This window comes from Mixophyes fleayi, chromosome 12 (assembly GCF_038048845.1).
Source record: "Mixophyes fleayi isolate aMixFle1 chromosome 12, aMixFle1.hap1, whole genome shotgun sequence".
In the NCBI taxonomy this organism is placed as follows: domain Eukaryota; kingdom Metazoa; phylum Chordata; class Amphibia; order Anura; family Limnodynastidae; genus Mixophyes; species Mixophyes fleayi.
This window is the reverse complement of record NC_134413.1, coordinates 34425983-34439775: the sequence shown is the minus strand read 5'-3', so window position 1 is coordinate 34439775 and position 13793 is coordinate 34425983. Positions and strand designations below refer to the sequence as shown.

At 46.9% G+C, this 13793-nt stretch overlaps 1 protein-coding gene across 1 annotated transcript in view; it reads right to left on the bottom strand.

Annotated features, from left to right (window-relative positions):
• The window catches only part of LOC142108241 (BTB/POZ domain-containing protein KCTD19-like), a 49010-nt gene that overhangs the window by 22740 nt on the left and 12477 nt on the right, over positions 1 to 13793 (bottom strand). The window contains 4 exon segments of the mRNA XM_075191867.1: positions 289 to 420; positions 749 to 940; positions 1081 to 1234; positions 4317 to 4604. Coding sequence (XP_075047968.1) covers positions 289 to 420; positions 749 to 940; positions 1081 to 1234; positions 4317 to 4604 — 766 coding nt within the window.

The window sequence follows — 13793 nt, the reverse complement described above, 5'->3', positions numbered from 1 at the left end:
CTGTGTGATGTTACCGTGTACCTGTGTGATGTTACTGTGTATCTGTGTGATGTTACCACACAGGTACATGGTAGGGGAGATAGGGGGTAGGGGGGATACTGGTCCCTGCATGCCAAGGGGTCCCCTGGAATGAATCGTGGGAGCTGTACAGATTGTGGTATAGAACCCGAAATTGTGTGTGACAACCCGGGAATGAAGCATTGATTGGGAGACACAACATTCTACAATGTGGCCTTATACTCAGGCAGAGACACCTGGACAATATACAGTGATCGCACCGGAACGTACGTAAAGATTTCTTCTCATTATTCAGGGCCTTGAAGACACCGGGAATTCTCAGCGATTTAACTTCTGCTTCCAACACCTCAAACTTTGAGAACTTCTCTGGTAACAAAAACTTCCCAGAAAGAAGAAAGTTTCCTGTGTGAAGTCAGCAGAATGACAGCAATTGGTCACAAGACAATAACTCTGGAAATGTAAAAGTTTTCTATAAAAAAACAACAACTAATTTTTACTTTAGTAAAAAAAATAGCCCTAAATGTTTATGGGTTGATGGAAACAATTTAAGCTCCTCTGTCTCTAACACCCAGGATCAGAATGAGGTGCAGACACGATTCCACCTGTATACAGCAGTCTGGACCTCATTAGAGCTCATTAGTGCAAGCTATGAATTCACATTACAACAGGGCAAATCTTGGAGATGAATTAAGCGGAGGACGGGAGGAGTCTAATGAAAGACGTTCCTCACCTATGAATCGGAACTCGTCACATCCGCACTCTATCAAGAAGAAACTCTCGGAGAACCACAGCAAGTTATCATCGGTGACCAACGTAGGATAGTTCTCCAGCGCGTGTATTGGGAAGAAGCAATAATGCACCTCTTCTTCTGCATCGATAAGCGGGGTGTCTACAAGTCCGAGCGGAGCTCTGTCCTGGGTTCCTGATAGAAAACATGGAGGAAGCTTTGTGTGGTCACCCAGTAAACCACAAAATAAAACAAACTTGTAAAACAGTGAAATATGAACCTATAAGGCGCAGACAACATGAGACACATGTGGGGGTAAGAAACTCAGTCATCACCTGAGGAGAGGGAACTCTTTACTGGGAATTCGGAGAGTCTGCTGCTACATTTAGGAGACTTCCAGTAGTTGATGGATGATCTCTCAGTGATGGGGGTATCTGGTTCTGTCTGCTCCCGCTGCTGGGGTCTCCTGTCCTGGACCTTGTCTAGAGCCTGTTAATAACACACAAATTGGAGACATGTGGAGAATAGAGCAGCCGGCAGTGACACTGAGCGGTAAACACCAAGTACTTGCCAAAGACAACACAATAAAGTTGAACTCAGTTATTGCTTTTCTTCAGCAATAAACCTGTCACCAGGATATACCGATCTATTAATTAACAGATGATATGTAAACCCTTCAAACATTTACGAGAAGTAGATATCTTATGGATGACACTCGGGGACACTGAAACACTAGCGGCCCCCGTAGCAGCTTATAGAACACTAGCAACCCCCCATAGCAGCTTACAGAACACTAGCGGCCCCGTGTCAGCTTACAGAACACTAGCGGCCCCCGTAGCAGCTTACAGAACACTAGCGGCCCCCGTAGCAGCTTACAGAACACTAGCGACCCCCGTAGCAGCTTACAGAACACTAGCGGCCCCGTAGCAGCTTACAGAACACTATCGGCCCCCGTAGCAGCTTACAGAACACTAGCGGCCCCCGTAGCAGCTTACAGAACACTAGCAACCCCCGTAGCAGCTTACAGAACACTAGCGGCCCGTGTCAGCTTACAGAACACTAGCGGCCCCCGTAGCAGCTTACAGAACACTAGCGGCCCCTGTAGCAGCTTACAGAACACTAGCGCCCCCCGTAGCAGCTTACAGAACACTAGCAACCCCCGTAGCAGCTTACAGAACACTGGAGAGAACTTAGATCTACTGTATATTCTATCTATTGTGTATTAAAATATTCTCTTGAGAACATAAAACAACAAAAACATGTTTCTATTGGTAAAAATGATACCGTGCAGACATTGCTGATGGTTTTTTCCCCTGGTCAGGTTTTGTCTGGGAATAAAGGTAGAGTAGGGTCCTATATAGGACAGGGGATAATGTTTAAGCTATATAAAGATTAGGAATAATGCAATATAAGAAATATATATATATATATATATATATATATATATATATATATATATACACAGAGAGAGAGAGAGAGAGAGAGGAGAGAGAGAGGGGGGGAGAGGGAGAGAGAGAGAGAGAGAGAGAGAGGAGAGAGAGAGGGGGGGAGAGGGAGAGAGAGAGAGGGGCGAGAGAGAGAGGGGGTGAGCGAGAGAGGGGGAGAGAGGGAGGGAGAGGGAGAGAGAGAGGGGGGGGAGATAGAGGGGGAGAGAGAGAGGGGGGGGGAGAGAGAGAGGGGGGGAGAGAGAGAGAGGGAGAGGGGGGGAGCAAGAGAGAGGGAGAGAGAGGGAGGGAGAGGGAGAGAGGGAGAGGGAGAGGGAGAGGGGGAGAGAGAGAGAGAGGAGAGACGAGAGAGAGAGGGGTGGGGGAGAGAGAGAGGGGGAGAGAGAGAGGGAGAGGGGGGGGAGCGAGAGAGAGGGAGAGAGGGAGATAGAGAGAACAGTGGCTCAGTGGTTAGCACTTCTGCCTCACAGCACTGGGGTAAATTGACCCTAGTCTGTGTGTGTGTGTCTGTGTTAGACAATTTAGACTGTAAGCTCTAATGGGGCAGGGACTGATGTGAGTGAGTTCTCTGTACAGCGCTGCGGAATTAGTGGCGCTATATAAATAAATGGTGATGATGATGATATATCTAAGGAGCTCCTTGTCCAAGTAACTCACTTGAGGGGTCAGGTTCTATTACTAGGGAGACAATCCTGGACCCCTGCCCTGATCGCCCAATTTTGCCCCCTTATAAAAAGAGCCTTGACAAGACTTTCTCTTAACACCCCTATAGGGGAGAACCATTCTGAGCCCAGGTGACTGAAGACAGAGAACAATAGCTTATAGGGAACAAAAGTTACATTATGAAATGTTTGCATTTCTAAATCCTACAAGAGTCATGTCTTTCATATTTTATGTTTAGCAGTCATTAAATAGAAAACAAAGTTTCATTTGAGAACATTTGGTAACAGACACTATTGAGAAGCAGAAAATGATGACAACAGATGAGGGTTAATTTTGTCAGCAGCCAATTAATTGTGAGAGGAAACCCGCGCATACACGGAGAGAACATATAAACCCCACACAGGCCATGGTTAGGAACTGAACTCATGACCCCAACGCTGTGAGACAGATCCGCTGACCACTGAGCCACCGTTCTGCCCCACATCCACTAAGTCGCTTAATATTTAATTAGCACAAAACATGCCTTAGTTATACAGTGCCGGTATCGTGTTACTCTTTGTTTGTAAAACACATGAAAGTCAAAGCTCCTTTGTCATATAGAGGGACAGAGAGACGTACAAGTCATGTAGCGACTCCACCATTCAGGTGTAATAATTCCGGAGCTGTTAAACGCCAGCGCTAAATGGGGCGTGACAGGCAGCAAAACGGATTAAACAAACAGCTGTCCTCTGGCTGCCTTCTGTGGTGTACGGTGACATCCAGGATTCCGGGCGCTACTTAACACTCTGCGGAAAATACCTCCTCTTTAACCACGCAGTTGAAGCGAAAATCATAAAAACACCAGACAAAGAATATGTACTGCTCCAAAAAAGGGATCATTATTAATCACAAAAGGTCCAACAAATATATCTAAAAAATTGGATCACTCAACTTAAATCTAGAGGTCTCATGAACATAGAATACCAATTAATATGCTCTTATATGCCAATAAAAACTGCATGTCATATATGTAATATTAAAAAGTAATAATAATAGTAGTAATAATAAGTAGCAAAGTTTTATATTTCTGTAATCACATCGACAAAATAGCAATTAGGAACAATGATAAATAACAGTGAACAGGTGAAGGTCCGGAATCAGAGTCCTAATGTTGATCCAAATTTCTGACGCGTTTCTCCGTCTATATTGGCAAGTGGCGGATTCCTCAGAGTGATAATTGATATTTTGCCTATCTGACTACAAAAGTGTAAAACTTTCTTGATATTACAGTCTGTGACATACGCAGTTTTTTATTGACACATAAAAACATATTCATTGGCAATTGATGTTCACAAGACCTGTGAAGTTGGGATGTGCAGACTGATACAAGTGGTGGGATTACTTTCCTGCTAGTTCCCCTCTGGGGCAGTTGTCAGCTAGCTGCCCCCTGCAGTCAGGGTATGCTGAGCACTATTATATGGTACCTCTATCACTGGCTGCAGATGGAGCCCTCTGGCCAGTTCATACGACAATCCCAGGTCAGACCAGCTGGATAACGGGAGCTGTGATGTGAGAAGGAAATGATGGAGGTTTCTAAAGACGGATCCATCCCGGTCTATGAATATCTTTGTGGTGTCGGGCTGAGCGGAGGCCTCTTCCCACAGGACAGAATCCCAGAACGGAGCAAGCGTCATCTTGGGGATGGAGAAGAGCCAGCCACCAACATTACAGTGTAACACATCTGTCAGTCCAACCGCTGGTTCTGTATCCACCTGCGTGAAATAAAACCAATCAATAACAAGTGCTCATCCCTTCACCTTAACCCACAAACTTCCCAGCAGGAACTTCAGAACAAATTAGTGGAAGCAAAGAAACCTGTATAACAATGGAAACACTTTGCTCTGATTGTGTGTTATATAAACAGGATATAGTGGCTGCCTGTTCATTGGTTAAAGCCAGTAAAGCCATTTCTCAGGAGTGCAGAGTTATGCTATTTACACATATATATTTATCCACCTATTGCACACATAAGTGCACACTCACGGTTTTGGGAGCTTACTCAAGGAAATCAATTAGATCAACTTCCTGAAGGTACAAAAAAAAAGACAAAAGTATTATAGGAGTGATACCTTTATTGGCTAACCCCAAAAAATGATTATATTTCCCAGCTTTCAGAGCACAGAGGCCCCTTCATCAGGCGAAATTACAAATTTGCTAGTTTACTGACTAGAATTGATGTTGTTTTGCAGGGAGAACAAAGCTCTGAGGCCAACACCCCACTATTCGCCCCTCAAATGCCCCTCACACACAGGGCTGCCAAGAAGAATTCAGGGCCCGGGTACAACAAATTCATGGGGCCCCCCTCATAGTGAAGTAAGCCCCAAAAATTTTTAGCGCCGCCTTAAGGCGGCGCAAAAAAAGTTGGGTATATGGTCATATATTCAGGGGCGTGGCTAGCCAAACGGCAGTGCAAAAATTTTGGGAGGTGTGGTCATGCATTTGGGGGCGTGGCAAACGTGCCATTGGGGCGTGGCTAACATAAAAACCACTAGGCTCTCAATTCGCCGGAGCGTCACATATGTTCAAGCACTCCTGACTTTCAGGACATCTACCACCACAGGGTAGTATACAAACAATGCAGTGTGTACACAAACAGTTCAGTCTTGGCCTACACCTTACATTGGACACAACATTCACCAAAAATTGGTATTGTCCCTACTAGAATCACAACATTTCACACACTGTGCTGCTCTCTCCTACCTGTTCTTCTCACTTTCTCCACCTGTGGCTGCTGCTTTCTTTAGTTGTGGCTTGTCCGGATCCAGAAATGTTGAAGGACCTATTTTGAAAAAAAAATGGCTACATTTAGAAAATTACAGCCAGCCCCAGCGTTAAATCAATAGCACCCACGATTAATAATTAGGCCTTCCTCCAGCCCCAACATTAAAATAATACTATTCACATTTAATAAATAAACCTATTTCCCTTCCTGCAAACAGCCCCAGCAATACCTATTTCCCGCAACCATCACTGCCATTAAATAATTCATAGTCACATTTAATAAATAGACCTCATTCTCCCTAAACTCACCCCAAGATTCAATAGCCCCCAAACCACCCCATCTTAAATTAATAGTCCCTACTATTAAATTGCCTCACCATCACCCTACAAACAAAATAGCGCCCATTAATTAGCTGCCACCTACCTCACACACACTACATTGCAACAAGCCCCCTGTGCCATTACACACACAATACTGTGCCCCTTCATCACAACTACACTGTACCCCCTTATGCTCACACTGCGACCTCCATGCTGCTTTTCCCCCTTCTTTTTTACTTTGTGCCTCTCTCCCACTTTTTTTCCTCCTCTGTTCCTCTCTCCCCAATTTTTTTTTATTCCCCTGTGGCTCTCTCCTTTTTTTCCTCCTCTGTTCCTCTCTCCCACTTTTTTTTTTATTCCCCTGTGGCTCTCTCCTTTTTTTCCTCCTCTGTTCCTCTCTCCCACTTTTTTGTTTATTCCCCTGTGGCTCTCTCCTTTTTTTCCCCTCCTCTGTTCCTCTTTCCCCAATTTTTTTTTATTCCTCTGTGGCTCTCTCCTTTTTTTCCTCCTCTGTTTCTCTGTCCCCTTTCTTTATAGTACTGTCCCTCTCTGTTTTCCTCCCCTTGCCTCTCCGTTTCTTTACTTACCTTTTGTCAACTTCTTTCTTTTCTTTTCTGCTCTTCTGTCTCCTCTTCTGTCTTCTTTCTTCATGCTGGCTGCGGCGCTCCTCACTGACTGACAGGCGTGACTTGATGACGTCACGCCCGGCAGTCAGTGTGAATGGAGGAGAGGAGGGACACGGCGCCGCGCGATCACGTGAGTATTTATTTATTTATTTTTAATTTATTCTTCCTCCCAGCTCCCAAGAAACCCAAGACCCCCCCCCTCCCCCCCCCCCGCGCGGGGAAAAAAATAAATTAAAAAGTTAAAAAAAAAAACGCAAGACAGAAAAATTTTAAAAAAAAAAATTAATTAGCAGCGAGGGCCCGGCCCGGGCCCCCTGGCATGGCCGGGCCCGGGTAAACTGTACCCGCTCCCCCCCCCCTCTCGGCGGCCCTGCTCACACACCTTCAACATCATTTAAGACAGCGATAGGCAACCAGATACACTACAGCGGCGGCACTGGGCGGCCCTCTAACCTTCATTAGGGACGTACATCACCATTCATATCAGAAAAGAGAGGACATTACTCCCCAGCTCTCAATTAACACTCAAGTACGTGAAAGGGACAAACAATGACTGTCCCTAAACACGACTTCGTTACCCATCCAAACTCATGTAAATAACCTCATCCAACGAAACAGAATCTAGGTGACTTCAAGCACTAAACTAATAATAATCATCCATAATAACGATCCCAGAAGTTCTGAGTAGCCAATGGGGATACAGAGAGGGAGGAACTGGAGCTATTTACTGGTAAATTTAAGGTGCCTGAGCTCCATATCAGCGCATTCTATACCCCGGTGTCTGCAGTGCCCCCCACTGGATGAATGAACAACACACCTACAGCATAGGATTTGCATTTTCATACATGACCATTAGAGACTCACAGAAATAGGCTGATACTCAGCATTATGGAGAGTATACATTATATTAATCAAATAATTCAGAGCTGTTCTGACATCCAGGTAAAGTACAAACCATTTGCCCTCATTTACAAAATATCAAGTATTTTGGGGGAGTTCAGTAACATTTAAAATAACTAACACTGCACCAAAGCAAGTAACCAATTGGCAGGCCGAACAAATATCCTTCTGAATGTAGCAAATCACTTAACAAACAAAAGTAACGCACATACAGGTGAGATAACAGGAGTCAGGTGTAACGCACATACAGGTGTGATAACAGGAGTCAGGTGTAACGCACATACAGGTGTGATAACAGGAGTCAGGTGTAACGCACATACAGGTGTGATAACAGGAGTCAGGTGTAACACACATACAGGTGAGATAACAGGAGTCAGGTGTAATGCACATACAGGTGAGATAACAGGAGTCAGGTGTAACGCACATACAGGTGTGATAACAGGAGTCGGGTGTAACGCACATACAGGTGTGATAACAGGAGTCAGGTGTAACACTCATACAGGTGTGATAACAGGAGTCAGGTGTAACACACATACAGGTGTGATAACAGGAGTCAGGTGTAACACACATACAGGTGTGATAACAGGAGTCAGGTGTGTGTAACACACATACAGGTGAGATAACAGGAGTCAGGTGTAACGCACATACAGGTGAGATAACCGGAGTCGGGTGTAACACATATACAGGTGAGATTACAGGAGTCAGGTGTAACGCACATACAGGTGAGATAACAGGAGTCGGGTGTAACACACATACAGGTGAGATAACAGGAGTCAGGTGTAACGCACATACAGGTGTGATAACAGGAGTCAGGTGTAACGCACATACAGGTGAGATAACAGGAGTCGGGTGTAACGCACATACAGGTGAGATAACAGGAGTCGGGTGTAACACACATACAGGTGAGATAACAGGAGTCGGGTGTAACACACATACAGGTGTGATAACAGGAGTCGGGTGTAACGCACATACAGGTGAGATAACAGGAGTCAGGTGTAACGCACATACAGGTGTGATAACAGGAGTCAGGTGTAACGCACATACAGGTGAGATAACAGGAGTCAGGTGTAACGCACATACAGGTGTGATAACAGGAGTCAGGTGTAACGCACATACAGGTGAGATAACAGGAGTCAGGTGTAACGCACATACAGGTGTGATAACAGGAGTCAGGTGTAACACACATACAGGTGTGATAACAGGAGTCAGGTGTAACACACATACAGGTGAGATAACAGGAGTCAGGTGTAACGCACATACACGTGAGATAACAGAAGACGGGTGTAGCGCATGTACCAGTGTAGTGATGCTCAATTTCCTCCCATGAAATGAATGGGTATCAATGAATCAATGGTTAAAAAAACACTAGAGATGAACCCAGGACATATGGGGGAGGCCCTACATCCCTGACATAAACACTTGTTTCACTGGCCATTGGGCTTTTTGCCCTTTATGACCCTGAATTGTTTCATATGATACAATAAATATTGGGGGGAGGGAGTGTGAAGGGTTTATGGCTGGTGTGGGGTATAGTAGGCAGAGTTGGTTATGTACCAATAGGTAACAGGGTATTGTGTGAATAGTGGTGCAAATCTGTGGATCCACAATAGACACACAGGTATGACGTCTCTCAGTGACAGTCACACACAGGTATGACGTCTCTCAGTGACAGTCACACACAGGTATGACGTCTCTCAGTGACAGTCACACACAGGTATGACGTCTCTCAGTGACAGTCATACACAGGTATGACGTCTCTCAGTGACAGTCACACACACAGGTATGACGTCTCTCAGTGACTGTCACACACAGGTATGACGTCTTTCAGTGACAGTCACACACAGAAATGACGTCTCTCAGTGACAGTCACACACAGGTATGACGTCTTTCAGTGACAGTAACACACAGATATGACGTCTCTCAGTGACAGTCACACACTGGTATGACGTCTCTCAGTGACAGTCACACACACAGGTATGATGTCTCTCAGTGACAGTCACACACAGGTATGACGTCTTTCAGTGACAGTCACACACAGATATGACGTCTCTCAGTGACAGTCACACACAGGTATGACGTCTCTCAGTGACAGTCACACACACAGCTATGACGTCTCTCAGTGACAGTCACACACAGGTATGACGTCTCTCAGTGAAAGTCACAAACAGGTATGACGTCTCTCAGTGACAGTCACACACACAGGTATGACGTCTCTCGGTGACAGTAACACTAAGGTATGACGTCTCTCAGTGACTCACACACACAGGTATGACGTCTCTCAGTGAGTCACACACACAGGTATGACGTCTCTCAGTGACAGTCACTCACAGGTATGGCGTCTCTCAGTGACAGTCACACACAGGTATGACGTCTCTCTCAGTGACAGTCAGACACAGGTATGACGTCTCTCAGTGACAGTCACACACACAGGTATGACGTCTCTCAGTGACAGTCACACACACAGGTATGACGTCTCTCAGTGACAGTCACACACACAGGTATGACGTCTCTCAGTGACAGTCACACACACAGGTATGACGTCTCTCAGTGACAGTCACACACAGGTATGACGTCTCTCAGTGACAGTCACACACAGGTATGACGTCTCTCAGTGACAGTCACACACAGGTATGACGTCTCTCAGTGAGTCACACACACAGATATGACGTCTCTCAATGACAGTCACACACACAGGTATGACGTCTCTCAGTGACAGTCACACACAGGTATGACGTCTCTCAGTGACAGTCACACACAGGTATGACGTCTCTCAGTGACAGTCACACACAGGTATGACGTCTCTCAGTGACAGTCACACAGTCACACACAGGTATGGCGTCTCTCAGTGACAGTCACACACAGGTATGACGTCTCTCTCAGTGACAGTCACACACAGGTATGACGTCTCTCAGTGACAGTCACACACACAGGTATGACGTCTCTCAGTGACAGTCACACACACAGGTATGACGTCTCTCAGTGACAGTCACACACACAGGTATGACGTCTCTCAGTGGCAGTCACACACAGGTATGACGTCTCTCAGTGACAGTCACACACACAGGTATGACGTCTCTCAGTGACAGTCACACACACAGGTATGACGTCTCTCAGTGACAGTCACACACAGGTATGACGTCTCTCAGTGACAGTCACACACAGTTATGACGTCTCTCAGTCACAGTCACACACAGGTATGACGTCTCTCAGTGAGTCACACACACAGGTATGACGTCTCTCAGTGACAGTCACACACACAGGTATGACGTCTCTCAGTGAGTCACTCACAGGTATGGCGTCTCTCAGTGACAGTCACACACAGGTATGACGTCTCTCAGTGACAGTCACACACAGGTATGACGTCTCTCAGTGACAGTCACACACAGGTATGACGTCTCTCAGTGACAGTCACACACAGGTATGACGTCTATCAGTGACAGGTCACACACAGGTATGACCACACAGGTATGAAGTCTCTCAGTGACGGTCACACACAGGTATGACGTGTCTCAGTGACGGTCACACACAGGTATGACGTGTCTCAGTGACGGTCACACACAGGTATGACGTGTCTCAGTGACGGACACACACAGGTATGACGTGTCTCAGTGACGGACACACACAGGTATGACGTCTCTCAGTGACGGTCACACACAGGTATGACGTCTCAGTGAAGGTCACACACACAGGTATGACGTCTCTCAGTGACGGTCACACACACAGGTATGACGTCTCTCAGTGACGGTCACACACAGGTATGACGTCTCTCAGTGACAGTCACACACACAGGTATGACGTCTCTCAGTGACGGTCACACACAGGTATGACGTCTCTCAGTGACAGTCACACACACAGGTATGACGTCTCAGCGACAGTCACACACAGGTATGACGTCTCAGCGACAGTCACACACAGGTATGACGTCTCTCAGCGACAGTCACACACACAGGTATGACGTCTCTCAGCGACAGTCACACACAGGTATGACGTCTCTCAGTGACAGTCACACACAGGTATGACGTCTCTCAGTGACAGTCACACACACAGGTATGACGTCTCTCGGTGACAGTAACACTAAGGTATGACGTCTCTCAGTGACTCACACACACAGGTATGACGTCTCTCAGTGAGTCACACACACAGGTATGACGTCTCTCAGTGACAGTCACTCACAGGTATGGCGTCTCTCAGTGACAGTCACACACAGGTATGACGTCTCTCTCAGTGACAGTCAGACACAGGTATGACGTCTCTCAGTGACAGTCACACACACAGGTATGACGTCTCTCAGTGACAGTCACACACACAGGTATGACGTCTCTCAGTGACAGTCACACACACAGGTATGACGTCTCTCAGTGACAGTCACACACACAGGTATGACGTCTCTCAGTGACAGTCACACACAGGTATGACGTCTCTCAGTGACAGTCACACACAGGTATGACGTCTCTCAGTGACAGTCACACACAGGTATGACGTCTCTCAGTGAGTCACACACACAGATATGACGTCTCTCAATGACAGTCACACACACAGGTATGACGTCTCTCAGTGACAGTCACACACAGGTATGACGTCTCTCAGTGACAGTCACACACAGGTATGACGTCTCTCAGTGACAGTCACACACAGGTATGACGTCTCTCAGTGACAGTCACACAGTCACACACAGGTATGGCGTCTCTCAGTGACAGTCACACACAGGTATGGCGTCTCTCAGTGACAGTCACACACAGGTATGACGTCTCTCTCAGTGACAGTCACACACAGGTATGACGTCTCTCAGTGACAGTCACACACACAGGTATGACGTCTCTCAGTGACAGTCACACACACAGGTATGACGTCTCTCAGTGACAGTCACACACACAGGTATGACGTCTCTCAGTGGCAGTCACACACAGGTATGACGTCTCTCAGTGACAGTCACACACACAGGTATGACGTCTCTCAGTGACAGTCACACACACAGGTATGACGTCTCTCAGTGACAGTCACACACAGGTATGACGTCTCTCAGTGACAGTCACACACAGTTATGACGTCTCTCAGTCACAGTCACACACAGGTATGACGTCTCTCAGTGAGTCACACACACAGGTATGACGTCTCTCAGTGACAGTCACACACACAGGTATGACGTCTCTCAGTGAGTCACTCACAGGTATGGCGTCTCTCAGTGACAGTCACACACAGGTATGACGTCTCTCAGTGACAGTCACACACAGGTATGACGTCTCTCAGTGACAGTCACACACAGGTATGACGTCTCTCAGTGACAGTCACACACAGGTATGACGTCTATCAGTGACAGGTCACACACAGGTATGACCACACAGGTATGAAGTCTCTCAGTGACGGTCACACACAGGTATGACGTGTCTCAGTGACGGTCACACACAGGTATGACGTGTCTCAGTGACGGTCACACACAGGTATGACGTGTCTCAGTGACGGACACACACAGGTATGACGTGTCTCAGTGACGGACACACACAGGTATGACGTCTCTCAGTGACGGTCACACACAGGTATGACGTCTCAGTGAAGGTCACACACACAGGTATGACGTCTCTCAGTGACGGTCACACACACAGGTATGACGTCTCTCAGTGACGGTCACACACAGGTATGACGTCTCTCAGTGACAGTCACACACACAGGTATGACGTCTCTCAGTGACGGTCACACACAGGTATGACGTCTCTCAGTGACAGTCACACACACAGGTATGACGTCTCAGCGACAGTCACACACAGGTATGACGTCTCAGCGACAGTCACACACAGGTATGACGTCTCTCAGCGACAGTCACACACACAGGTATGACGTCTCTCAGCGACAGTCACACACAGGTATGACGTCTCTCAGCGACAGTCACACACAGGTATGACGTCTCTCAGTGACAGTCACACACAGGTATTACGTCTCAGTGACAGTCACACACAGGTATGACGTCTCTCAGTGACAGTCACACACACAGGTATGACGTCTCAGTGACAGTCACACACACAGGTATGACGTCTCTCAGCGACGGTCACACACAGGTATGACGTCTCTCAGCGACGGTCACACACAGGTATGACGTCTCTCAGCGACGGTCACACACAGGTATGACGTCTCTCAGCGACGGTCACACACAGGTATGACGTCTCTCAGCGACGGTCACACACAGGTATGACGTCTCTCAGCGACGGTCACACACAGGTATGACGTCTCTCAGTGACAGTCACACACAGGTATGACGTCTCTCAGTGACAGTCACACACAGGTATGACGTCTCTCAGTGACAGTCACACACAGGTATGACGTCTCTCAGTGACAGTCACA